Source organism: Haemaphysalis longicornis, unplaced genomic scaffold (genome assembly GCF_048455015.1).
Source record: "Haemaphysalis longicornis isolate Haplotype H1 unplaced genomic scaffold, Haemaphysalis longicornis Haplotype H1 scaffold_7, whole genome shotgun sequence".
NCBI classification, from domain to species: Eukaryota; Metazoa; Arthropoda; class Arachnida; order Ixodida; family Ixodidae; genus Haemaphysalis; species Haemaphysalis longicornis.
Genome location: NW_027526422.1, coordinates 20527456 through 20554774, shown reverse-complemented (window position 1 = coordinate 20554774; position 27319 = coordinate 20527456). Strand labels below are relative to the sequence as shown.

Sequence of the window (27319 nt, the reverse complement as noted above, 5' to 3'; positions counted from 1 at the left end):
CAATTCGAAAGATTGACGCACTGAAAAAGGAAACAATACAGACTTGCCAACGCTCGCAGAAGGCATGCATAAAAAGGAAGACTGGTGCTACAGTCGGCAGGCTGGCTTGCGCGAGGAATCAGTAAGTTAGTTCTTCCGCAATACCATTCACGCTGTGTCAGTGTGACGCAGAATTGCATCCCGTTCCACCACCCGCTGCTTTCCGCGGAGAAAAAAAATAGAGGATGCCTTGGGGGCGTGAAACTCCAACAAAGCAAGACGCCTTTTCCCGAAACAGGCGGCGGCGCCGTCCCACCCGCGTCAGGTGCAGATAACTGCCGACGCACACATTTCCCGTTATTTACCACAGTGCACGCCTAGTACAACAGGCCCTCCTCCGCCATTTTACGCGCACTTGAAGCTAGTTTGAACTGTTTACTGGGATAATCAGATCCCGGTTGCTCGCGTCGCATACCCTCGACTGGGACAGTGTTCGTCACTCGGAGAGAGCGAACAGCAGCGCCGAGAGAAAGGTGTTTTGAGTGGCTGCCTGCGTCTAACGGCAGGTCGCTAGTGAGCGCTACACAAGGAAGAAGTAAGTGTGCGACGCCTTGGGTCAGAGCCTAAACAAAGGGTGCGGTTTCGCCGTGTAGCTAATGGCGCGTATAGCCCACATCGCCATTAATTAAACCGTACCAGGGCATTCTAGAGTAGTCCTTATTAAAGAGGAACCTGTGTGAGTATGTTCTTTGGTATTTGACTTCAAAAGACCTCTGAAGCTCTTCCGATGAGTGCTTCTCCTTGCGAAGTCGTGGTAATTTCTTTACACAATTAACGTATAAGTACTGCAGCAGTCAGCTTTCTCCCGGTCGGGCCGTCCCTAATTTGGCGGTTGGGTTGAAAGGTGCTTTGTAAGAAGAAGATTAAACACAGATCCAAGACGAGACACGCGAGCAGTCGAGCTGTTCAAACTTGTGCTTGATCCGGTGCAGTTCACAAAAGAAAATACAAAAAACAATATTTCCGCAGCTGGGCAATAAGAATTTGGGCTTATCACACCGTGTCACCATGCCAGCCTTTTGCTATCCTTTTACGTAAACATGGCAGTTGCTTTGTCTAATGGCAGACATATTCACATGTAGACTCAATCAAACGTCGCTTGCATGTTTGGTTATGGACAATGTCCTTCGTCAGCTTTTAAAGGCAAGATTGCACCAGCTGCACAAGGAGTGTGCAAAATGTTTAGCGACGTGTAAGCTCGGGTGCGTCAGTGTTAAGACAAAAACCGGGCCATCTCCACTAACGTGAAACGTGGGGAGGGGCCAAGCATGCAGTGTACAAGTGTGTTCTTGGCGCCTTGGCGTTTTTGCCCACCGTTCTAGCGCGAGGCGTAAACGAGTTTCCGGGTGTTTTAGTAGCGTGACTACATGAGACGACGGTACGTCGACGACGTTAGACGCTGACAGCCCGAGCCAAAATAATTCTGTCGAGATTTCGGATGCATATTAATTTCAATCTTCCACAGGTGTGTCATTTGTCCGGTCATTTTTTGCCACGAAGCTTCTTCCCCCCAACGCCACATTTAACTGTGATGTTCTTTTTTGTTTGTCATTCCGCCATCAGGAACCGCTTCTTCCGTCCTCTCCGCACCGAAGATACGGAGTTTGTACACCCCCCCCCATCTTCCCCCCCCCCCTGTATCTTTGGTTTGCGTGCGTATTTCTCCATTCTGTGTTGTCTTCTAAAGTGATAGGTCCACCAATACGTCCTGTCATTCTTAGAAGCCTAGCTACGAATTTAGCGGTTTCGACAACATTACGACACCACACCTGATATTTCTTCCAATCAGCCGTCTTGCGGAGTAAAAACGAGGTCGTTTAGGACGAAGATCAAAAGGAATGAAGGCAAGAAATTAGAAATACGGGGTCCTAACGTTGAAAAGAAATAAAAGGACGTGTTACGCGTAAAGCTGTGCAACGGAAAAGCCTGCCCCCGTAACCCCGTTGCTTGCGTTGCTGACGCTTATCCTGGCTCCGACGTCAGCACTTTACCGCCGTCAGCGTTGCAACGGTGTTCCGTTCGAGTTCCCAGATTATCACAGCCTTTCTCCTAAGCGAAGAAGACGACAAGTGTTTTTCCGCCTTTTCTCACAGCGTTGCCTTCCTGTGACTGCCTCACTGAACGACCAAGAAAGCTGCCGCACCGAGCCTCAAGTCGCTTTAGGGGCTCTAGCATGCGTATTATCCCGATGCCGCCGAGGCAAGGCTCATGCATTCTGCAATGGCGCCCCTTACCTCTTGTTTTAATCAGGGGATGGTGGCGCCAGCTAGTGCATTATTTGAACTATGATATCTTCCACTCTAGTTTTTTCTCTGATCAAAGAAGCTCGCTTCCTGTCCCTCAACTCTACTCCTACCATTCTTCTTTCCATGGCCTAGTGAGCCCACCTGGCTTTGCCTTGAAGTTGTTGAGTAAGGCGCCAAATCTCCGCTCCATATGTCATCACCGCAAGGATGCTTTGGTTGTATATTCTCCTTTTTAATGATAGAGATGGCTTGCTTTTCATTTGTAGGAAGCAGACTCGGTAGGGTGCAGTGGCCTCCTACATTTTATTGGAGAGAGCGTAGGCCCGGCCAGGAGTGGGAGCTGTGCGGACATGCGGCCGCCCAGGCGCTCGGTCGTGTTCGATCTGTGGGTCGCGTGTCACTGCTCACGCGTCCGGGCAAGCCCCGCTGATGATGATGGTGGGATAATGCAGAGGATGATGGTGGCGCTGCTAGAAGATGAGGTGCACGCCACTACATAGACCCTCCCCCCCCCCCCTAGCGCAGGACGCGTTAAGATGAGTGTATTAACATGTACGATGTAGAGTACGCAAAAACTATGCCCAGGTATGTACAACACGGGTGTGATTTGTCCGATTTCCATGTCCTTAGGCTGTCCTGGTCAGTCAGTGAGAGCGTCCTGTTTGTCGCGGCTCTCTGGGGGCCGAGGCTGGGTGCTAGGCAAGGGACTAGGCGTGGTGAAAATGGGGCTGCGTTGGGTCCCAAGTAAGTTGAACCACGGCTGATGGGTCCGCCGTGCAAGTTGGACGTTGTACGGTGATATGCGTCTGAGCTTCTTCATGCCGCAGAATGAGCGCCACCGTAGCCGTCGAGCACGTGCAGGTTGTCGCTGCGACTGCGTTCGCTGCGCATTTCGATGGCACAAGTCTCGCGCGAGTCGCGTGGGGGCCCGACGGTGGCTGGTAAATGGAAGTCTAGTCCAACGTGTGCGCTGTGAATAGTGGCGAAGTCGGTGTGTACGGATCGTTGTTGGGCGTCGTGACGTCGTCCGAGTGCTGATGAGGAAAGGCGTCCGCGCGGGGAGGGTTTTTGGTGTCGCCTACGACGTTGCCTGCGGCTGCGAAGCGTGGCTGCACGTGTGCCGATGACATCGTCCTTGATCCGAGTGTCAGGACCACAGGAACTGGCGCGGGATGACGTCATCAGCGTGCGAGGCACAGGACTTTCGCAGCGTCGAGTAGGCGATATCGCAGAGGACGTGTCTTGCCTGGCAGGCCGATCTTGCGATAGAGTCCCAACGTCTGTAAACGGCGCTGTTGGGAATGTCTCTTTCTCGACGTCGCTCGAGGAGAAGCAGAATTTGCTGATACTGTCGCTTGCCTTGGAAGGCGGTGGAATGGCGGGCGGTTGCGGCTAGTGAGCGTCTTCAATGACGTCGGCTGCGACTCTCGTCGGCGGAGGGGCGCATGGGGGCGCCTTCTCGGGATGTGGTAGTAGCGTACAATGCAGGCTGTGGTTGGTTAGCGTCCGCTGTGTCGTCGGCGGCCGGTCTTGTCGGTGCAGGTGCAGCTGCGGCGCTGGAGACGGAGACCAAAGTGTCGGCGTCGGTGGGAGCGAACGTCGCTGTGCTGGGTTGCACGGAAGGTACCGTGCGTGGCGGCGTAGTATGCGCGAGCCGTGCGGGTACCTCGAGTGCTGCAGGCGGCGGCGAAGCGTGCGCGGACCGTGCCGGTGTCTCATCTGCTGCAGGCCGAAAGCAGTCGTCCCCGAAGCCGTATGTGCGAGCACGGCAGCGTGAAGGTCATCGTAGGGGGTGGCGCTGGGCAGTGGGAGGACGAGGATGCAGCGGAGCTCTAGCGGAAGCGTCTCCCAGAGGATGGAGTGCTTGTGAGGCTGTACACTGACGTGGCTGAGCCAGAGGGTAGCCTCGAACTTGAAGAACCATCCTCTGACGTGGCGTGCGTCGAACAGCGGTATCGGCGGGTCCCCCTACGTCGCCAGGTCGGTGTGCCGCAGGCCGGGTATATGGCGCGATCACGTCCGGGTCACCAATTAATGTAGGAGCCAATGTGGTCGTGCGGCTGACCCTACATTTATTTTCAGCCCAGTTTCGAAGGCAGCAGGAGTCCGCGAGCCGGGGAGCGCCCGTGGAATGCGGCCGAGCAGCGCAGCAGCTTGGGTGTTCTTTTGCGGCGCGTGGCTCTACCTGCGTGCCGAGGCCACGCGCTGATGACGCTGGCACAGCGGCCCATGGTGATGATAGTGGGCGCACGCTTTGACGATGGAGAGGCCGCTACACATTATTTGGGCGTGTTTGCCGAGTGCACCCCAGCCCATACCAAGTCTGCCCCGGATTTGTTTCCCGTGATTGGGATCAACACAGACGGCCTAGCCGAGCGAGTTATAATCTTCTACTTATTCTAGCGTTTTGTTACATATGATGAACAAGGCGCTTTCGGCTTGTTTATTTATCATCACTTCAGATTTGTTCATATTTGTCTTTAGCCCTACTGAATTTCTGAATTTAGTTCTTCAAGCATTTTTGCAGGTGTTCTGCCGACTCGCTTAGCAAGGCTATGTCGTCTAGGCCCCTCAAATGGCTCAAGTATTCTCCGGTTATCCGTAATTCCGTGCTTTCCCAGTCAAGCTTCCTGAATACCCCCCAAGACAAGCTCTGATTACTTTTCGAGAGGCGGTATCACTCTGTCGTACGCTCCTCAAGATCGGAAATTTGTCGCTTGGCTTGCGAAGGATTGTCCTTCCCGTAAATCCTTCATATACGTCGCCTATGAGTATTATGTAGGTCTCCTCCAGCCCCCTTCACAAGAAGGGGGCACCAATGATTTTAAGAACTACAGATCCATCAGCCTACTCTCAGTTGTATACAAACTGTTTACCATAGTAATAGATAACCCATAACGTAACAGCCTAGATTCCCACCAACCCAGAGAGCAGTCTGGGCTTAGGAGAGGATACTCAACAATTCATTTCGTCCACGTCGTTATTCAAGTGATAGAAAAATTAGCAGAGTATAATAAACTCCTTTACATGGCATCTATAGACTATGAGAGAGCGTTTGTTCAGTGAGCACTGAAGCAGTGCGGGAAACATTTAAAGACCCCCACTAACTCGGAAACAATTATAGAGACTAATACTTTGACATATACCCGCCGAAACAGCTGCTTATAGAACGTATCTAGTAAAAAGATAATGTGAGATATTTTATTCAAATTTATGAATTGCATATGCAATGCTCTGGGTCAGCTGGTACCTCAGATCTCGTCAGGGCCAACTGAATGTACTTTCTGCTGCTTAGAGTGCATAAAAAGTGTGAAAGGTACAGATCCCGACAAAAGTAATTGGAACACGTTCTCGTAAGTTTACAGTACTTTCTTCTTTCGGAACCTGCCTGGTTATATTGGCGTGCATTCAAAGGAGTCTTCCCTAATAAAAAAACCTCCCTGGAAACCTATAATGGCTCTCATAAAGCCAACCAAACAAATATTTTATGATATTCACAAATCCTTGTTACCATAACTTCAGACGGCACCTGTACTGTCTTTTTCAAGCAACCACGAAAATACCACTTGCACCATCCCTCTGACAGATTTTGTCTCTGTCATAACAACAGCAAGAGAAAGAAGCGTAAGGTTTGATGGGTCACTTCTTGTAGAGGCACCTAACATGCACGCCGTAATGTAAACGTTTATTTGTACTGTGAACCAAGCGGACACTTCACTGTGGCTAAAGGAGAATTACAGCAGGAACAGAAGCAAGTATCGACTAATTGGAGAAGCCGTTTAAGCACACGGATGGCCGCGGGCAGACTGGGCAGCGTAGATAGAACGAAGCCTCGTGGAGTCTGTCTCGACTGACGGTTGAATGGCCTGCGGCGACCGCTTCCCGGTGCTATGGCGATATCCAATATACAGCAGCCGGCCGTGATTTCCCATCCTCGTCAGCCCCCGAACGGCCGCCTTTCACGCCGTTTTTCCTGTTTTGGCCCGCCAAAACAGCGGGCATCGCTCAGTTATTGCTTCTACTTGTGCTAAAAGCCAGCCGGATCTGGCATTTAGTGCCCGTAGCTGAGATAATGCCTCTCGCAGTTCGACGCCTTGGTATGCCTCGAAAGATCGGAAATCAATGTGATGCTGCTCCAATGGCGGCACTGGGCTGTTGTGGCTGAAAGACTTGGAGGAAGGATGAGTAAAGTAGAACTTAAATTTTAGAAAAAGGCGAAGAGAAAGCATGCAGCTGGTTGTATGGTGATGTTGTTCAGACTTCAGAAAATGGAGTGCGAGTTTTGCAAGCACTATTTTTAGTTCACCGTGATGAAGCGGTATTAAACCGCTAAACGGCACAGAAATTTAAAATTTCTGAGAAACACGAATGGTGCACGTTTGTACCCCTAGTACCTTCTTTTCTTTTTCTCTGTTGTAGGGGCAACACATCGGATGTCCTTAATACGTTATCCTGCTATTTAGGTAAAACGAAATTTTGCTCTTTGTTACTTAGATGCAAAGATATTTTAGCAAACACGAGAAACGTTTTGCAGTGTGCACAGAATTCACTACAAGAGAACACTCTACATTAAAGCTGAGTTAAAAACATATGTGGCCCGTTTGATATTGCAAAGCCCTTGAATGTAATGTGACAACCACTCCGATCAATGTCTTTGTCTTACGCAGCAGGTATGAGCTGGATGCAGTGGTGCAGTGGAGGAAAATACTGTTCGTACAGTGCACCCTGCTGTCAAACTGCACGGCAGAGTCACCCGTACCAGCCTGCCTGTGGCTTCTCATTTTGATCCGCACATCACTTATTCGAAGAACGTAACGACGGGTGTGATCGTGAAATAGCTCCTCACAGGATTGATTCCTGACTGTCTTTACGTGCCCCATGGCGTTAGCTGCTCTTGATTGTAATATTTTTCTCCCGCCTTGTCTTCTTCATTCGCAATACTTTCTACCACCCCTTTCCACATCCGCGTCTTATATAGTCACAACAAAGGCATCCTCGTTCCTTCTAATTGGGCTGCAAAACCGCCTCGATCACCATTTTTATTGTTAACCTTCACTTAACGTAACCTCTACGGTAGGGTGAATTTTTAGCACTCTATTTTTTTTTCATACGTTTCCTTCAGCATACTGGCAGAGAAGATTTCTTCGCACCAAAACGAAACGATACTTCAAGTATCAAGATTTGGCAATATACTGGAACCATTGGTGGCACACCACAAGAAGTGTTTTTAAAGGGGCACTGACACAAAAATTGTGCATCTTGTTTTTGTTTCTTTGTTGCGATAAGTAGCTAGTGACCTACTTATCACCTGTAGAAACCTCATTTTCTTCAGCGTGCGACGGTTGTTTATTTAGAGGCATTTTCAATGTGGCCAGTCGCAGTTTCGGTTGCAGCGGGTGCCGCGAACCGATGGATTTTGTGTGAACAAAGCTGACCACGTGACTGTCGGAGGGATAGCACAGAGCAGAGCTGCCGTAGCACTGTCGAATCCGCATCGACGGCAGTTTATGCGAATGCCTCCACGTACTGATCTCGTGAGTCGCTTAATTACAAAGCGACCATGGACGTGACGCAGGCGCTGCGAGTGCAAATGCTACCGCGGCTAAAGAACGACGCGCGACGCTCGAGACAGTGGGTGGCAAGACGCGCGCTGGGAGTGCCGGCCGGTCTGCCTACAGGTCCGCCTACAGATGTGTTCGGCTTAGCAGTGCGGCGGATATTCGATTGCCGCTCTCGTACGCGGTGCAGATGATAATTTTTAATGCAACCCGCCATCGCATCATGAACTCCTTTCTCATATAAGCTACCATGGTTGGGACTTTGGTACAATTTCGCGCAGCGGTAACGAGCTATCACTCCAGGGGCGGTATTCTCGAGTTTTGTCCCTTTTGCGTCCCTTTCAAAAGTGTCCCTCTTGGCGAGCCCTGATTGGCTAAAAGCAAACAACCGGAAGTGACATAACGCAAGCGCGGCAAACCTACTGCGAACCTTCCTCCATGCTGCCAACGTCCAGTTCTTATCCGGAAGTACGTCACGATGAAAGGGACGCAAAAGGGACGTTTTCAAAAGGGACAGTTACGAGAATACCGCCCCAGCTACCTGCGCCGGCCTGGGCCACTTCGCGGCCGTGGCCGCCACCTGCACAGCGACCGTGCGGCTCGCTCAGTGGGCTTTTCGTGTCTCCGGCGCGTTTTCGCGTCCAATGTAAATAAAAAGTAATAGAAACAGGGTGCCTGGAATCGCTGTGGAACTTTGGTCGCGGCCAGCTGCCCGGTGAGCTGATGAAATCACGGTGCCTCCGCCGACAACGATCGGGTCGTTCGTTCTCGAGAGCAGAAGCTCCGCCCTCCGGCCCTCCGATTCTAGCGGCGAGCCAGCGAGCAGGCGAAAAAAAAAATTACACCATCTTCCCGTGGGGAACCCTGATGAGGATGCGAAGCATCGTGGCGGTTCCGTGTGGTTCCATTGTGTTGCCGTTATGTTGAGTGATCTGGTTTTTACTAGCGCCAGAGGGAATTCCGCGTCCGGGTCCACACCGGTGGCAAAGGCACGCAAGTGCTGTTGTGTTACGGTGAGTAGGCGGTGGTTCTCGAGGCGCCGAAACTCGTCCATCATGTTCTTGTCGATGTTGTCTCTGTAGTAGAATCAGTAGTCTCCGTCAGCTTTGGTGAGGTAAAGGTTGTTGACATTAATTGGTGCACCGGCTGAGAGCAATGTACACGCCCTCCTCTTCGCAGCTTTGTCTTCTCGTTCTTCTTCTTCTTCGGCGGTTCCCCTACGGGAAGATGACGACGGTGGTTGAACGCGAACCTATCTCGTGATGGATTCTTTGGTTGGCCAATCCCTAGGGGCATCCTGTCACAATCAGCATCAGAGGCGCTGCGGACGGGGCTGGTTGAGCTGCAAGGCGCGTGGCGCTTCCCGCCACAGCTTTCCCACGGGAAATTCAGCATCCCCCTCTAAAGTTTTCAGTTCGTCGTTTCCGTTGACTTTCAGCTTCGCGTGCCTTCGTTGTGTAGTTTGAATGAGTCAAGGACATAAGGCGCGTTCGTAGCACTTGCTCCTGTCCTGGATTTGTATCGTAGTGGGAAGAACACCGCGTACCTCCCGTTGCGGCCAGAGAGTCGTGGGATCGAAACCGGGCGCCGCTAACTATTTCTTTTTTTTATAGTGTAGTACCGCGGAGCTGTGGGTGTAAGGAGGAGAGTTGCGCATGCGCAGTGAGCGTGTGGACGGCGCCGCCATCAACGACGCAGGACCAGGCGAGCCTAAGAAATGCTCCGCATTTAAAACGCCGGCAGTGCGGAAGCGGCAAACACAAACTCGTGACGTGTTTGGATGTTGTTTATTTACAAAATATCCGCGGGATGTCGATTGCGCGTGGTCCTCTGCTGGGTGCTCGGTTGCTTTTCGCACACTTTAAAATTGATTTTAAATATGTTCTAGGCTGTATTAGCCGCTGACATTTTGTAGATGGTGTATATGTGTTCACACCAATCTATCTCCGAAGTTATTTCGCCTTCAAAATTTTGTGTCAGTGCCCCTTTAATATTAGTGCAGAGCACTTCGGAGCCCGCTACTGTAGTTTGAAGGCGGCGCTGACCTCGTTACCGAGCGAACGAAGTGGGAACTACAATCCCTAAATAAGCTACGCTTAAGAGTAGCGACACTTCGTGCACCCGGAAGCGTCTGGAGGCCATTTTGTTTCTGGCTTGGAGTGTTGCCATCTCTCCCAACGAAACCGCTGCCGGTTGTGACGGGCAGAGTGTCACCGGCCGCTCTATAGCGTCCCCGCAGCAGAGAGAGAGAGAGAGGAGAGAGGCGCGCAGAAACAAAATGGCTGCGCCCAGATGTAAACAAATATCACGGGGTGCCGACCGACCAATGAAAATCCTGGTGGCACATAACAATGAGACTAAAGAGTGCCGATACTCTAAAAGTCTTTATTTAGTGACGCTGGGAGAATCGAGGACAGAATGAAAACGGAGGAGGAAAGTGTGGCGAAAGTGTGAGGGGCAGGGCAGAGATGCCGAGCCGGTGCGAGACGCTCCTCGGTGGCGACGCTTGGCGAAAGTGCGAGGGGGAGGCAGTGAGAAGACATGCTGGGCGGTGGCGACGCGCTGGGAGATGACGCCGTAGCAGCACCTGCCGTCGTGCGCTCGACGATGACGCGTTCACTTCCTGAGACGCAGTTCGCGTTCCCTTCCCGAGACGCAGATTGCGATCACTTGCGGAGACACACTTCGCGCGGCCGGCGCAGAGGTGGCGCGAACATTTGCGCGGGAGGTTCAAGCACAGTTTACAACAATATTTTCGACGGCGGCGAAGCACTGTGAGATAAACGGGGAGTAGCGCGCCCCGCCATGCCTTCGCTAATCACGCGATCACTTCCTGAGACGCAGCAGCGACGCTCCGTCACCGAGAAGACTTGCAGTTCGCGCTGCGCAGAAATTTCGCATTATGGAGTACAGTAATCATCAGCTTTTTGTATTCCACACGCTCTACCCTACTAAGCCCCAAGGGGTCGTAAAAAGATTTTCAAAAAACTGTGTTGTGTGTGCACTTATAACCGTGGAACCTTGATAAACAAACAATGCATACCGGTTTTGTCGCCCGATATCGGCAAATAAGTAAACAAATGCAGTTACGGTTTCACCGAGGCTTTCCTCCTCAACTCGTGAAGTGACGTTTCAGTAAGTGAGTAAGAAGCCAATCACAGTTCTCCCTTGTCTGCACAATATGTCGGCATAGAGCGGGCTTGCAAAGGGCCAGATAAAGCTACAACATCGGCGCCATGATGAAACTCCCCCTGCAACTGAACGGGAGACGTCTGATCTCTGATACGACTGATCAAAATGGTCCAACTTTCAATCAACAACACTGGCGAGATGCGCAGGCAGAGGTAACCATGTTTAATCGATACTGGGCATTCGTAAACAGTTTACGCTGTTTCTACGAGTCTAAACTGTCGTTTTGCTAGCCGATATTCTCGCACAAGTTTGCCGACGTCTGTCTCACGTAGCCTGTAAAGTGAGTTGCGCGAACGTGAAACTTCTGACCTGACGAGATACATGACCGTACGCTTACATGACCGAACGCTTAAAATGAGAGTTTATTACATAACACACGTTTATCGAATGAACTTCGAGTAGTCGGAACTTAAAAACCATCCATTATTCCCTCATCAAGCGCAAAAATAACTTGCGAGAAGCAGCGATACAGCGCTGAGTCCCAACAACACGCAGTTCGACGATTGCTTTCCTGTTGCCTGCAATAAACAATGCTGTTAACGCTGTTTTGTTGATTGTATACGCTCCGCTGTGGCTTACTGCAGAAGCGCTTAACAGTAAGTTGGCGGTTAAAGCTCTGGGTAGATTAGAATTTATGAAAACACGACAGGTTTCTGGGTTACAAATGCGAAGAGGCTTTTATGCAGCAGTTTTTCACCGCGCGCGCTTACCACGTCGATAGTGTAGTGGATAAAGTGTCCGACTAGGCTGGCCCGTAAGGTTGGGCTGGCCCGGAGGCCTCAAGTTCGAATCGCACACGGGCACTTTTTATTTTTTGCTCGAGCGATCTTGGGCCATTTCATACAAAAAAGATAAGATTCCGAAGAGAATTCTGGAAAATAACGTGAAATCCAGCAGGGAAACTGGCTACAAACTGTACAAACACCCAGTAGGTCTGAGTTCTGCTGCAATGGTTGCCAGACAACTGAAGCGGTCACGACACCGCTCACGTGGATAGAAAACTGTTTTTTGGCAACGAATAAAGGATGCATTATTTTTAAAATATGGGGTTTTCAGCTTTGCAGAATATTATACACAAAGAACATTGAACCGCGTTGAATTCTGAATCTACTTGACGTGACGTCATTCTAGTGGCGCTGTCGACCGCCGGTGCGCGCATGGTCGCTTGCGAGGCGCCTCCTAAATTCCAGAAGCAATGAATTGCGAAAATATTTGGGATTTATGTTCTTAAAAAGATCGTTCAAGCAGATAAAATTAGGCAAAGACAAATGCATTTTCTCTTCACGGCCCCTTTAATCACATTGTGTTAAAAACACGGCATAAAAAGATGGGAAAACAACGCCGTACACATTACTGTTTTCGTGCGACTTGTGCTAAAATAACGCAACAAAAGTTCTACGCCGAGTCAACGCTTTGCTTGTACGTAAAAAGAAAGGATATCCTCCGTGTATTTTTTTTTTATTTTTTGCATTTTTTATTACAGACGACACAAAACAAAAATTTAATAGCAGACATTAACTCTTCGCCAAGGTAGGCTGTTTTAAACCGAGCGCATGATACAGACCCAATATCGGATTTCGGATGCTCGTGCGAAAGTCTCCTCGCCCTCCAGGTGCGCTTCTGCCTCGTTTCACATAGTATAACGCTTCTACAGAGCTTTATCGCGCACGGTTGTCAGACGGATGGCATTGTTTTTACGGGCAGAATTGTTCCCTGACCAAAAATAAATTCCATATAAACGCATACCATCAGCTCTCAAAAGTTCATTCCACCGAAGAAGAGCACAGGCTTTGTACTTCAATAACTTCAATATTCTAAATGTTGATTGTCCGCTGGGAAGCTTTTATTTAAACTTTCATTCAGAACTTCAAATGCTTGCAAACTTTAAAAAACTTCAGAAGATGAAACTCTTCAGAATAGCGACTCAAAATCTAATGCGAAAGAAATTGATGCGAAAATATTGCCCGGATTCCCCGGATTTGGTACGTAAAAATATGGAGCCGTAGTAGAATATTTCTCCTCTTCCATTTAGGGCTCATACGCTGCTTGTATTTGCTAAGCTCCACAGCACATTTTCGCGTTTTACCCGGATACTCTTCTTTTTCATTACATCCGTGAGCGGTGTCGAACTAATGCATTCAATAAAGCGGGAAGTTGGGCGAGTAAATTGCTAACTGGAGAATTAATCGTAAAAGCGAACGTCAACCCAGCGGCAACACAGGGACCCAGAGGCGAAGGTTGATTGCTGTTCATTGCCGCACACACGTGTCGGATTAATTTGCGTCCTGCGATATGGGCTGAGCTTCTGTGATATGAGCAATTGTAACTTTTGCAGTATTTTTGTTTGCTTTGTAGCGTGAGCAACACTGTACGAGGATGAGCAGTTTCGCGTGGCTCATAGAGACCCTCGCTGCGCATGCGCGAGGAGCAGTGACGTCACGCGGTGCACAGCTGGTGCGCCGGAGCCGCCGCTTCCGCGATTAAATTGGATTGGATTGGAATAAATTGAATTGGATTGAATTGAATTGGAAATCGTTTTAGCAGCAGTAAGCATGACAATCAGCTAATCCTAGACAACCAGGCAAGCTAAGAATCAGCAGCTTAACCTTACCTTACGCCACGTACATCCTGGCATAGCCGAGCTAAGTCACTGCTATTTCACTGTGTTCTTATGGTTATCTTTCCACGTATCATGAACAGTCATGGGAAAATGAAATGCGGACACGAAAATACAAACCGGAACGCGAACAGTTGAAAAATACTTTTCGGGGAGGTCCAATAATGGCGCGCTATAGTTATATACGGCCAGCCACATTTCCCAACTTTGTTTTTTATGCAGAAATGGCGCGCAGAAATGGCGCGCTATAGGTATATACGGGCAGCCACATTTCCCAACTTTGTTTTTTATGCAGATTATAGTCGGGGGTTGTCGTGCGTCCCTTGGCCGGCGTGCGCAGCGCGTCTGATGATGATTGTGGCATGATGTTCCTAGAGATTGGCCAACCAAACAATCCATCACGACATAGCTTCGCGTTCAACCACCATCGTCATCTTGCGGAAATGACGGGTGTGGGAAAAGAAAAAAATAAATGATTACGCTCACACTCTCGCCTCTCTCTTCGCCATTAATCGCATCACACTCATCGGTGCACCCAATGCATTTCTGCATCCTCACAACCCCCCTCGGGGAGGTGCGGGGATTTTTTAAAACTCCATGCGTCAATTTCAGTTGCATGGAAAGAAATGGCGCGGTTTGTGTGTTCTGATTCACATTTTTTGCGTTCGTATTTTATTTGTTTGTGTGTGCACGTATAGGCGTATTCCGTGTTTCTGAGGCAGAAACTGAGTTGAAGTTTTAGGGTGCGTTTCTAGCGTCTCTTCTGTAGCTTTGTCCCTGCGTTAATGTTCGCTAGTACAATGAATTCGCTCATTTGTGTTCGGCTGTAAATGATGTCTTCTGGCATTAAACTAAACTGTATGGGGCGTAGGGAAATTCTCGATCAATTTAGAGAACCGATCAGTACTCTCTAACTGATCGGTTCTGACAGGCGGTAAAACTCTAGGCGGTGAGTTTCTTATAATTCAGATGTTTGCCATCGGCACGGATAAGCTGAGGATTCTGTACGAACAGTTTTTTTTTCCTATCCACGAGATTACGCAAGACCCTCCGCGGTGGCTCTGTAACTAAGGCGTTGCGCTGGTGAGCACGAGGTCGCGGGTTCGACTCTTGTCTGCGGCGGCCGTTTCTCTGATGGAGGCGAAAAGCAAAAACGCCCGTGTGTACGAGATTTCAGCGCACGTTAAATATCCCCAGGTGGCCGAAATTAATCTGGAGCCCTCCACTATGGCGTGCCTCATCACCTGCGTTGCGCCGGCGCGTTAAACCCTACAATCAATCAATCGAGATTAGGCAAGGTACTTTTTCGAGGGTTTTCTTTTTTTTTTTTGTCATATATCGTTCGAGAGAACCATATTCTGTGTTGGCAGTCGGAGGCGTAAATTGCGTTAGAAGGATAATATGGTAAGATTCCGCAAGACAGCAAGCTTCTCGTTCAACTTTTTTTGCCATCCAAAGCACTACTCGCAGAATGTGCCTATTGTACTATTCTTTCAGCGTGTGCGATACAGTACGCATGCCTCGTTACGCTTGCTTTCTGACACGCTTTCCAGATTTTTTTTTCTAGCGTGCTATAAGCACAACAATACACAGTCGACGTCAAGGTCATCACCTTTGCCCGCAGTTATTTCTTCCACCGAAATATTCCCAGAATCAATTTTTTCAAAAATTCGCGCCTGCAAACATTCGCACGTCTGCAACCCTGACAGGGAGCGACATCTATCCAATGCGTAAGGCAACAGAACGCGATCTCGTTCAATAATCCTGCCAAGTGACCCCGGCACGGTCACATTGTTTGCAGGTGGTTAGGTGTATTCCATCGTCGATTTACTTATGACTACTTGTGAGGGTTTCATATATGTCCGCTGTTTTTTCTTGTTTTTTGCCGATTGGGTTAGCCTTTTTTCAGGAACCTCGATATGGGTTTCCGGCGACTCTTCAAGCGCATGCTTATTGTTCATTTTCAGTTACTAACACTATTGTTCATTTTCAGTTACGAACACGAACAGAACGTCCTTCAAGGAAGCACATCAAACCCGATTTTTCCAGGAATTCTGGGACTACAACCATGCCCGTATAACTTTAGCAAAATACATCCACTGCTTTTACCTAGCCCGCGTCAAGGTTAAGGCCAAAAGCAAAATCTTGGAGATTTTTATTTTGCAACATCTGCAACCATAACAATTTTATTGCGTTGAGACGGAATATCAAGTGAGAAAAAATTCAGGCATTTCCACAAAGTGAATCATGACGAGTGGGCGAAGCACTGGGGATCGTTCTTACTGTAAATAACCCGTGAGAGGCTTATTGCTGCTAAAACAATTTCCAATCCAATCCAATCCAGCTCAGTTTAATCCAACCCAATCTATTTCAATCCAATCCATACCAATCATCACCAGCCTATCCACGCCCACTGCATTGCAAAGGCCTTTCCCGTTATTCTCCAATTGCCCCGGTCCTGTGCGAATTGCGACCAATTCATCCCCGCAAACTTCTTGATCTCATCTGCCCATCTAACTTTCTGCCACCCCCTGCAACGCTTGCGTTCTCTACGAACACACTCTGTTACCCTTAATGACCAACGGTCATCTTGACTTCGCATTACATGCCCTGCCCACGTCAATTTCTTCTTCTTAATTTCTACTAATATGTCCTCAACACGCGTTTGTTCTCTGACCCACTACGCTCTCTTCTTGTTCCTTAATGTTACACCTCTCATCTTCCGTTCCATTGCGCGCTGACTCGTTCTCAATTTAAGTTGAACCCTCTTAGTGAGCCTCCAAGTTTCTACCCCGTAGGTGAGTACCGGTAGGATACAGCTGTCATACACTTTCTTCTTAAGGGACAATCGTAGGCTGCCATTCATTATCTGAGAAGGCCTGCGGAATGCACTCCACCCCATTCTTATCCTTCGAATTATCTATGCCTCATGGTTGGGATCCTGGGTCACAACTTGGCCTAAGTAGATATATTCGCTTACTACTTGCACGGTCTCGCCACCTATCTGAAACCCCTGCGCTGTAACAAGGTTATTGATCATTACTTTAGTTTTCTGCATATTAATTTTCAGGCCCACGGTTCTACTCTGTTTGTCCAGTGCGGCAAGCATGCTTTGCAATTCCTCCCCCTAGTTACTTAACAAGGCAACGTCATCAGTAAATCTGAGGTTATTCAGGTATTCTCCATTAAAGGGGCCCTGAAAGGCGTTTTGAGCACACTAAATGAACTAGCGCAATCGTTAGATTGGGTCGTCAACGTCATCTGTGCCAAGTATTACTCTTTTACGCGCAGCGGAAAGCTCACACTTTTGCTGCAAAGTTTGTCGCTTTTTTCTCACCCTTTCCTTCGTGTTTTTGGACGCCGCCATCTTCACATGTCTACATCATCGATTCCCAGATGTTCGTCATGAGCTAGACATCCTGCTATTGGGCGGCTTTTTCACGCACTTCCGGCAAAGAGATGAGTCGTCTGCTCAGCGTCGGCTCGCCGGCTCATCTGCCGGCGGAGTTCCGGAGTGCTTGGACATTTTACGACAAACGAAACAAGTGTAAACAAACGTTTAACCGTTTGTATTAAATGCAGCACGGCCATAACACGACATGGATATTCCCTTACCTAAGTACGTTCCGTAAAGAAAGCGTTGAAGCCCCGTGGCACTTCTTTCGTGCAATCGCAGAGAACGCCCTGAGCCGAATGCCCGGGTTTGACGCATACATTTTATTCTACTTCAAAACAATCCAGAGATGGGTTTCGAACGAACACAACGCCACAACATGCGTTGCAAGTCTGAACCGCTATTGAAAGACGATGGGTTGCCTCCTCCTGCCCGTCGTAAATTCGGCACTCACCTCGCGCGCGGTTTGCGGGGACGAACAGCAAGTCACTTAACTCCGGCGCACAAGCCGAGATGGCTTTTAGCCACGCACACTGCACATACACCATGCGAGGTTGAGTCGTACGTCGCTCGAGAAAGATAACCCAGACCATGGGAAGCACTATCCACCCGCAGAAGCACAACGTCGCATTGCATCGCGAAACAAAGACGTCCACAACACACACACACCATCGCCTCCTGTAATGTCAAACGCATCTCGCACTTCCCAATGGGAGTGGGTGGTACGCCTGCAGTGCCCACATGTCGCGAGGTGGGGCCCCGAGCTGAACCGGGAACACGCAACCGTAACTGTGTTCTACAGTGGTTTGTGCCTTGTTGTCAAGGCAACCGATGTTTGAGATTCTCAAAGAAGTGGCGCTCGCTCCAGCGCTAGAAAGCTCACAGCCGCGGTGGAGCATGCTTTGCCAACGTTGCCGCTCTCCACCACGCGTCGCCCCAAGCTGCTGAACTGGTCACATGATTGAAGGGTTTTGTGCACGGGTTCTGTATCGATTTAAAATGTCTTTTTCACATGCCGTCGGCAGGAATTACGACCGCCGCAAAATAAGACCCGGCACCAGCGGGGCCACATCTGATACGGCACTTTTTGGATAAACAGTGTCGGTGCATCAAAGGGAACGAGCGCACGATCTTCCCCGTACGGCTGCGAGTTCGCCGCCGATAAAAAGTCACGTGCCACCGATAGCAACTGCACCAACGAACACCGCGAAAGGGCAAGGCGAGGCCGCCGCACACATGCGGCCAGATTTTTCGTTCGGTTTTCCAGCCTTGAGCGAAGTGCGGGATTCATGGTGTCAACAAAGCTTGCCCGTAGCAGACGACAGTAGCAGCGTAATAGCGGAAGTACGTCACCGCTGCGGAGCGCAGCATCATGGGAGGCAAAGCTCGCGCGCCGTCAACAGCGGAGAGTAAGTCGAAAGGAGGAGGAAACGCGGAGCGACGATAATGCGCGGTTTTTGATTTACGATTTCTCAGCTAATACTCATCGCTTTAACAAAATTCTTGCGGGAGGAGATTGCAAATACATTGCTTTATTTTGGTACATGTACATCCATGCATCGGCGGAAGGTATTTCAGGACCCCTTTAACCCTTACTCCCACCTGTTTCCAATCCAATGTTCTGAATACTTCTTGTAAACATGCTGTACATAACATTAAGAAGATTGTGTGTCCTTGTCTGACACCCTTCCTTATGGGTATTTTACGGCTCTCCTTATGGAGGATGATGGTAGCTGTGGACCCATTGTAGATATCCTCTAGCGTTCTTACATAATGCTCATCTACACCCTGGTTCCGTAATGCCTGCATGACTGTTGAGGTTTCGACCGAGTCAAATGCTTTCTCATAATCTATGAAGGCTATATATAGGGGTTCACTATACTCAGCGCACTTCTCTATCACCTGATTGATCGTGTAAATATGGTCCGTTGTTTAATAGCCTTTACGGAACCCTGCTTGTTCTTTAGGTTGACTGAAATCTAAGGTTGCAGAAATTGTGTTAGCGATTACCTTGGTAAGTACCTTGTAGACGACTGACAGTAAGCTGATCGGCCTGTAATTTTTCATGTCCTTCACGTCACCTCTCTTATGGATTAGGGTGATGTTCGCGTTCTTCCGACATTCCGGTACCATTGCGGTCATTAGGCATTGCGATTACGGGTTTGCCAGTTTTTCAAGTAAAATTTCTCCGCCATCCTTAAGAGGTCTGCTGTTACCTGATCCTCGCCAGGTGCTTTGCCCCCTTTCATTTCTTTCAAAGCCTTCCTTACTTCTTCTTTCATTACTGGTGGGATGTCTATCTCCTGTCAACTACTTTCTCGTTCGGCATTATCCTTGATGTCCCGGATATTGTGCAGACCCCTGTAGAACTCCTGGGCTACTGTATTTTGTCCCTATTTGTGATGACATTGCCTTGCTTGTCTTTAGGTGCATACATCTGATTTTTTTCCCACGTCAAGACGCCTCTTCACTGCTTTCAGGCTACCTCCGTTCTTTACAGCGTATTCGATCCTCTCCATATTATGCTTCCGTATGTCAGCTGTCTTACGCTTATTGATTAACTTCGAAATCTCAGCTAGTTTTATTCTGTCAGCTGGGTTTATTGTCATGGTTTGCCGTTTCCTAATTAGATCTTTCGTCTCCTGGGAAAGTTTACCAGTATCCTGTCTAGCCATCGTGCCCCAGGCTTCTACTGCACACTCTGTGATAATGCGTGTAAGGTTGTCGCTGGCTTCCTGTGTTGTAAGGTCTGCTTCCTCGGCAAGAGCTGAATATCGGTTCTGCAGCGTGATCCTGAATTCTTCTACTTTACGTCTTACTGTTAGCTCATTGATTGGCTTCTTTCGTACTAGCTTGTTACGGTCCCTCCCGAAATCTAACCTAATTCGCGATCTTAACATACGGTGGTCACTACACCTTACCCTTCCGAGCACTTCCACATCCTGCACATCCTGTTCACAGGTGCTGCGATTTACACGATGCTGTGCGTCTCTCTCTCTATCTCTTCCTCCCGCTCCCCCTCTCTCTCTCTCCCCCTCTCTCTCTCTCTCTCCCCCCCCCCCCCCCTCTCTCTCTCTCTCTCTCTCTCTCTCTCTCTCTCTCTCTCTCTCTCTCTCTCTCTCTCTCTCTCTCTCTGACCTGTTGTGAACCTTTTATTTTGTTCTTGTTATCCTTTTGTGAACCTTTTGTTCACTGATGTTTCGATTTACACGGTGCTGTGCCTTGAGCAAGAACGCCGGACGCCGGATGGACAAGCCTCGGCCTAAGGTGCTTCGCCCCTAAAATGCTAGAACTCGGCATCAAACTTTATTTGGTGCGCAGCGGGGTCCCCACAGAAGCAGGCGAAAGGCGGAAACTGTGGGCGCAGTATTCGCTTCTCGCAGTATCTAAGTCGTCGTCGTCGTTTCCTTCATGAGCCTATCTAAGTCCACTGTATAAGCCGCTCTCGCAGATCTGCAACCGCTGAACCCTTCCTTTGCTTTATGATGTTCTTTCGTCTCTCCATCGAGTTAATCGTATTCCCCTTCGTCTTGTCGTGTCTCAGTATTCACTGTTATCCTAGTGGTCCATCCGTTTTCAATTTGTCGGTTTACGTACCCAGAACAACCACAGCTCTTTATCTTAATCAGAAGAATGACGCTGCCTACCCGATTTTCTTTTTCGTTCCAAGACGGTCATCTCTTATCCCTGAACGTTACTCCTTTCACCCTTCGTTTCATGGCTCGTTGGGTTGACCTATTTTTTCTTCCTAAATTTTAAGTAAGCTGCGAACTTTCTACCCCTGATGTCATTTCTGGTATATACCAAATGCCCCAAGAAAAAACATGAGCCTAATCACAACCGTGATCTATTCGAAGTCAATTTTATTTCCTGCATTATCATCTCCTGATGCCGGTGTGGGGTCAAAAAGCCAACAAATACGTTGGGTTGACAAGGACCCCGCCCCGTTTGCACAAATCGACGGCAGCGCAGCACTGATGACGATAATTTAAAAGCAAGGGTCCGCTCACACGTACAAAATTAATGAACACAAAGTTTGCATTCTCAGCGGCCAGAACAGAGTATGAAACAATCAGCGTCGAAACAAACAATTTTTACTGGGTGCTAAATACAATGTGATTTCATAGGAACAAATATACACCGGCTTTACATCCTACAAGAATTCGAAATCCGCACCATGAAACAACACAAGTATTACCATTTAGCAAAAGAGCGCTAAATCAACACTATTATTTCCAAGGCTTTAGGTGTGACCGCTTGTATGTTACAGACGTATAGTTGGTTCAGGGCGTAGGGCAGCTGACATTGGACTTGTTGCTTTCCGTGGTTAGGCCTTGAGAGGGGGGTATGCCAAGGTGGGATGCGACGGCGCGTTCGCGTTTTTTTTTTTTTTTGTTAATTTAGCGGTATCCGGCAAAAACCTACTTGCAGTCGTCATATTCGCTATGTTGTATAGTACAAGTATGTATGAATATAGATCTTTATTTTGAAGCATTTTAAAGTCATGGTATAGGTCCTGAGACGGGAGGAAATCGTGAAGGCTGTTTGTTGCATTACGGAATACCTTGTTTTGTAGCAGTTGATGTTTATTTAAATGTTTAATGCAGTCGTCCCTCAAACCAATAGAGCATAAGTTGACTCTAAAATATTGAGTTGTAAATATGTAATTTAACATTTTGTGGAAGAAAGTAGCGGATCTGCCTGTATCCCCACACTCCCTATGAACCTTTTATTGCCGAGGCCGAACACCTACTCGACCGAAAAGTACAGCACGATGTATTTTGAAAGCTTCATTTCCCCCAAATGTCACCAACGTGCCAATTTCCGTCTTACGAAACAAAGACTGGCAGTTTCCCGTACGAGGTGGTCAGAGCCTTTATGTAATCATTTTATTGTATACGCGAGCGTACGGAAATCAACTGAAAAGCAAGATGGTGAGTTAAGCTTTCATATGTACAGGAACATAGGAGCCGAAACCTTGGACATTGACTATATTCCTTCAACAAGCCCGCCCCCATGAATTAACCGGACACTTCCTCAAGACAAAGAATCCTCTTTTTTTTGCTGTTGTTGGCTTCCAAGCCGAATGAACAGCCTCATGCCGCGCACGGTGAAGGAGGGCGGCGAATTCCGCGCAACCTTTTTATTATTATTCTAATAAGGTTCACCAATCCTACGACGAATATTTCAGAAAGGTTAAAATTTATTTACATTCACTACTGTGCATACAATTTCATACGACCATTTGAGAATAAATTGGACAGCAGGTGATCTAATTAGGGCTTGTTTGACCAACAACCTGCATGTCTAGTCGCGAGTCAGCCACGCTTGATATGCGAACTAAACATATATGCCCTCCTAGGTGAGCGTCACTTTTCTGGCTTTGCCAGTTAGCCTTGCACGTATTATTGCAAATGCCACATCTATATTCGTGGTTCTATGATGTTCTCAATGTTAGAGCGGGGGATAATTTTTTTCGGTATACGTATGCCCAAATGCTCGCTAAATGTCAGTAATTCAACTTGTTCACCACAGCATAAAACGTTCGCGTTGCAGAGCCTTCATCGGGCCGGGCGGACCGGCTAGAAGAATTGTATCGAGTAGACGCGCCTCGTTTTAAAGGGCTTGCCAAACAAATCCATCATCCCACTTAATGCAATAAAACCTCAGATATCAAATTTGTCACAGCGCGACTTTGGCGCCAACGAGTCACAGAGTAGATACGCTTGAAACAAAAGTTCCGTGAAGAAGTTTGAGCCCAAAACAGGTCCTTGCTAGTGCGGAAGAGCGCACCAGCACTGGCCGCCGTTGCGTACCTTCTATGTACGCCAGTATAATAAACACCGAAAAAATGAAAGAACGCTCCCGGAGGAGTTCTTCTTGAAGCGGCCAGCTCGGGGGTCACTCGTGCGGGGTCTCGGTGCCAAGAAGGCCGGTCCGGTCCACGATGTTGACCAAGGAATGGCCATGCTCACCACCACCAGCTTGGTGAGCAAGCCCAGAAGGCACTGCGATACAAGGTGCGAGCGCCTTGGATATACGACTCTGTAGCCACCATTATGGCAATGTTGAAAGTAAGTTTTTATCCTCCCCTTCCTTCTAATGCATTTAGTAAAAGCACTCTTATCGTCTCTGCATAATTCCCCAGCTACCTCTTCTCTCTTGCAGCAGTTAAAAATATCAGAAAATTTAAATGACGCCAAGGAATTTAAAACTGATTTATGAATATGCATACCCTGGAAATCCAAATAGACAGTTAGTTTTGACGAGGTTTCGTATTTTCTTAATTTGTTTATTTGCACCACAGGGCAACAAGCGATGACCATAGCACGAATCTGCTTTCTTATTTTGCTGTTACCTACCTATCTAATATTAAAATTCAGAGGTACGCCCAAAGGTCCAACCACGTGAAAAAGCAATTGGTGAGACACTTTGTCGAATGCCTTGCAAAAATCTGAAAACAGAAATGGCAGCATCTCCACTCCGTGGATGATGGCGAGGGTGCGGAGTACGGGGACTCGAAATGACATCCAAGTTGCGCCCCGAGTGACATCCGATTTGCGCCCTTATCGTCAATCGATTTGAGCCGTGAGTTGCACCTTCATTATTCCCTAAATGAAACTGCAACTCACGGCTCAAATAGAATTTCGCTTGATTTTCGGTTGATGGTGGTGTTCGCACGGATGGACGCGGACGGACATTGGGAGGTCCTAAGGTTCTCCGCACCGTTACAGGCGAGGGAGTTAGCCGTTTGACTCTCGGGTACTAACTCATGGTCGTAGCCCAATAGGTAAGACGACTGACACTAACTCTGTCTGGTCTACCAGACACAGTCTCGAATCCTGCCGGTGCCTGTGTGATTTTTTGCAATTGTAAATGCTATGCGCACGGACGCAGACGGACATTATGCGGTCCTGAGGTGCTCCGCACCTAAAACACCTTCCCGAAACACAGGCAGAGCTACACACAGCAGCAGCCTGCAAGGAAAGTGAAGCAGAGTCACAGTTTTCAAAGAACTCGGCTCACGACGAAGAGAAGCGGCATCAGGTAGAGCGGTACGAGGACTCCCAAGGGAAAGGCGCTCCCGTACACGTCAGGGTTCTGAAGCGGAGCGCTGCACCACCGCAGAGAGTAGATTGGCTGCGGGCGTGGCCTCTCGGGCCGCTCGGCATCTGGGAACATCACGCCCAAACGAAAAATATGTCAGCATGAGCCTCGGCTGAAGCTTTCCACAACAGAAGGTATGGCGAAAGCATGCCGCGTCACAAGATTTTCAATGATACGAATCGGGTTTAAGAACTAACCTCAAATGTGCAGTCGCTGTGACATATACGGGAATATGTCAACAGTAATGGCATTGGCCGTCCGTATTTGTACCTTTGTCTGGAATGCTTCAATTTTGTGAAATTTTCGCCCTTTTACAGGAATTTTTTGTTACGACAAACGCACAAGCAAAGTTTTGCGGTACTACTGAATGAGCGCACTATAACGTAGAGTTTAAATTAAGTAAGGCGGATTCAGGTCTTGACTTTGAATTGTTACTCTGGATGACAAAATCATCAAGTTCCAAAACTATAAAATGTTTCATATGGGGACCAATTTTAATTGGGTTCAAACTATTGGTCATTCTGTTTCAACACCTCAAAGCAAAGCGTGAGGCAGGCTACATCTTCTATTTGGCTACATTGTTCCCAAAGCTGACCAGTGAGAGTGTTGTACTACCTGACATAAGCCACAGGATGCAAGCTTCCTTCGCAGGCACGAAGCGTGCTCTGGCTGGCATACAGCAAATGATGAAACAGTGAAACGGCGCGCAAAGCGAGTTTATAAACACTTTGCCTGCTCCCAGGAACATCCCCGCCCCCATCCCCACCTAAAAAATGAAACAAGAGCGTTCTGCATCTACCCTTTCCACGAAAAGTCAGTCAATTCTCGACAACGAAGCTCACCGCACCCTTCACCTTTTCGTTGAAAAACCGGGTCAGGCTCAACACAAAGGCAGTTACCACGAATGAAAGCAACGAAACGCACACAGTATTTGATGAAATTTTGACTTGGCTAATGTGATTTGTAAAAATTAAAAAAACAACGTTAATACGTCCGATCCACCTTTAAAATTTAGATTCATCATTGTGACGCCGAAACCGAGGGCGGTGTCGAAACGGTCTCCAGAAGTCACTGAAGGATCAAGGGTGGAGAATGGAAGTCCTCGACGAAAACATACCAGATTGTCGATTCATTTTAGCCGATTTTTACGTTTACTGTTTCAACGAATATTGCTTATAACGAACTATTGCCTGTCCCGATACTATTTCATTATAACGAGGTGCGACTGTATTTGGTTTTTGTACGAAGCAATCAGATAGAACAAAGAGCACCAACACAATCAAATAATGAGATTTAGTACTCGCACCCTCAATTGGTGGCCGCCGATATCACAATGAATCGCTGTTGAGATTTTCAGCCTCCCGTCTACCTATGTGAATTAGAAGATTTGATTTATTATTTCGCTCGCGCTGGAGGGCATGTGCGGAAAACACAGCCGGCGGGCCATCGCAAAAAGATTGAGCGACAAGGCGCAGGCGAAGCAGCCGTTAACGTCTCGCCTAGTCACGTGGTTCGCTTGCCCTCACGTGCACACACAGACAGCCTAGCCGGCGCTGAGCGACGCAGCACAGGCGAATCAGCAGTTTCACCCTTGCCTAGTCACGTGGTACCGCATTAGCGAGGCTCCAAACGAGCGAAGTGATAAGAAAAGAAGCCGCAGCTTGCCTTCGACGGTCCGCTCGCTCAGCACAACCGGAGCCAATGCCGTTCGCAGCCACGCGCGCCACGCATGCGCAATGGCGCTCCCGCTTGCTATCGGAGCGGAGCGGACCGTCAGAAACGGTCAGCTAAAACTCTCTAATAACGTTGAAAAATGTAGCGTAGTAGAGCTTCGGTTCTAAAAGAAGAGCATGATCCGCACAATCTTGTCTCGTAAATCATAACCAAAGGAAAGAAGGTTCACGCGCTTCTTGTCCCGGCGCTCTATCTTGTTGTGCGCACGTTGAAGATAAGACTTAAGGGACGCTCGGTGCTAAAATTGGCGTGTTAAATTCTTAGTAAGTAGAGCAGTGGTGAAAGATGCCGTAAAATAAAAAAGGTATAGCTATTTTCATGTGCATCGCCCGACCCCTCCAGGCCGTAATTCCGCAAAGACTATGACAACGCCGTGACAAAGTAGGGCGCACATACTACTCCCTGCATGACACGCCACAGCAGACGGCGACGAAGCGCGTTGGCTTGAGGCTCGTGCTTTGGGTTGTACGCCATTTTGCCAGCCACCGCTATCTTCCATCGCCGTATATCACTTCGCCAGTTAAGCACGCCACCCAATAAATACTTTGCCCCCTGCGCGAAGTCAACATGAGTCAATTTTTTGGCACGGCGCAAGGCTCTGGTTCGGCCACAGTTCAGTTTTCCGAAAATACAGGTCGCGTGAGAAAAGCAGTGGGCAACTGCTGAAGCGTCATTCGAGAGAAAATGCGTCCCGAGAAAAGAGCACGAACAAGAATAGTGAAAGGAATCAAAGGAGCCGGGCTGCCCTTCACTCCGCCAGAAGAAGATACCTCCGTTCCGAAGGAGGTAACCGCGATCCGCGCCGGGAATAATGAGCGAACGCGTTGGAATCACTGAAGAGCCATACACTCACCTTTCCCGTACGCATTTTCCTCATTCATGTGGGCGCCTGCTCACGAGGAAAGGACAGACTGCCTGAGCTCGGATCGGCTATAAGAGCAGGATCAGAACACGGGAACGCGTGTGGGTTTTGGGTGGGGCTGCCGTAGGAAATGGTGGTGGTGATACCAGACAGATAGCTCATACCCACTCAGGGGAATTGGCATGGAAATGGGTGCTTTACCGAAAGAAACTATGTAGTTTTGGGGGGGGAAAGATAGATGTTTAAATATTACGATGGATTAGCAGGGGATGTCTAGAGAAATAAAAGTTACGAGATTATAGACAGAAGCTAAAAAATAAATAAAAAGCCACAAAAATGAAGAAGTATAACGAAGAGAGAATTTGGTACAGTCGAAGCAGTGAGCAAGGTGCGCGTAGGTTTGACAGGGGAACCCAACACGGCCAAATGATAGCTAACATGGCAGGCGGCCTGGTTCTGGAATTAATTAGTGTAACGCACGGCAAAGGTCCCTCTGGCAGAGTCCCAGTACTTTAGCCCCGAATGATAAAATCAGTGTTGCAGACAGTGGAAAGTTTAGAAGGTTACATG

At 48.5% G+C, this 27319-nt stretch overlaps 1 protein-coding gene across 1 annotated transcript; it reads right to left on the bottom strand.

Annotated features, from left to right (window-relative positions):
• Nucleotides 1–21532: 21532 nt before the first annotated feature.
• On the bottom strand, nucleotides 21533–26768 carry LOC144147231 (uncharacterized). Its single transcript, XM_077679313.1, has 3 exons — nucleotides 26741–26768; nucleotides 24073–24218; nucleotides 21533–23054 (listed from the first exon to the last, which is right to left on the bottom strand). Exons 1-3 carry the CDS (start codon nucleotides 26766–26768, stop codon nucleotides 22866–22868), a joined length of 363 nt encoding a protein of 120 aa, XP_077535439.1. The 3' UTR covers nucleotides 21533–22865.
• Between the last annotated feature and the right edge of the window lie 551 nt (nucleotides 26769–27319).

Excerpts from the sequence above, each read along its gene's own strand:
- LOC144147231 (XM_077679313.1), bottom strand. The coding sequence starts at position 26,768 with ATGAATGAGGAAAATGCGTACGGGAAAG. Across the intron at positions 24,219-26,740 it reads GGAAAATGCGTACGGGAAAG|ATGCCGAGCGGCCCGAGAGG; the intron begins GTGAGTGTATGG and ends TGATGTTCCCAG. Across the intron at positions 23,055-24,072 it reads TGATGCCGCTTCTCTTCGTC|TGCCTTCTGGGCTTGCTCAC; the intron begins GTGAGCCGAGTT and ends CTTGTATCGCAG.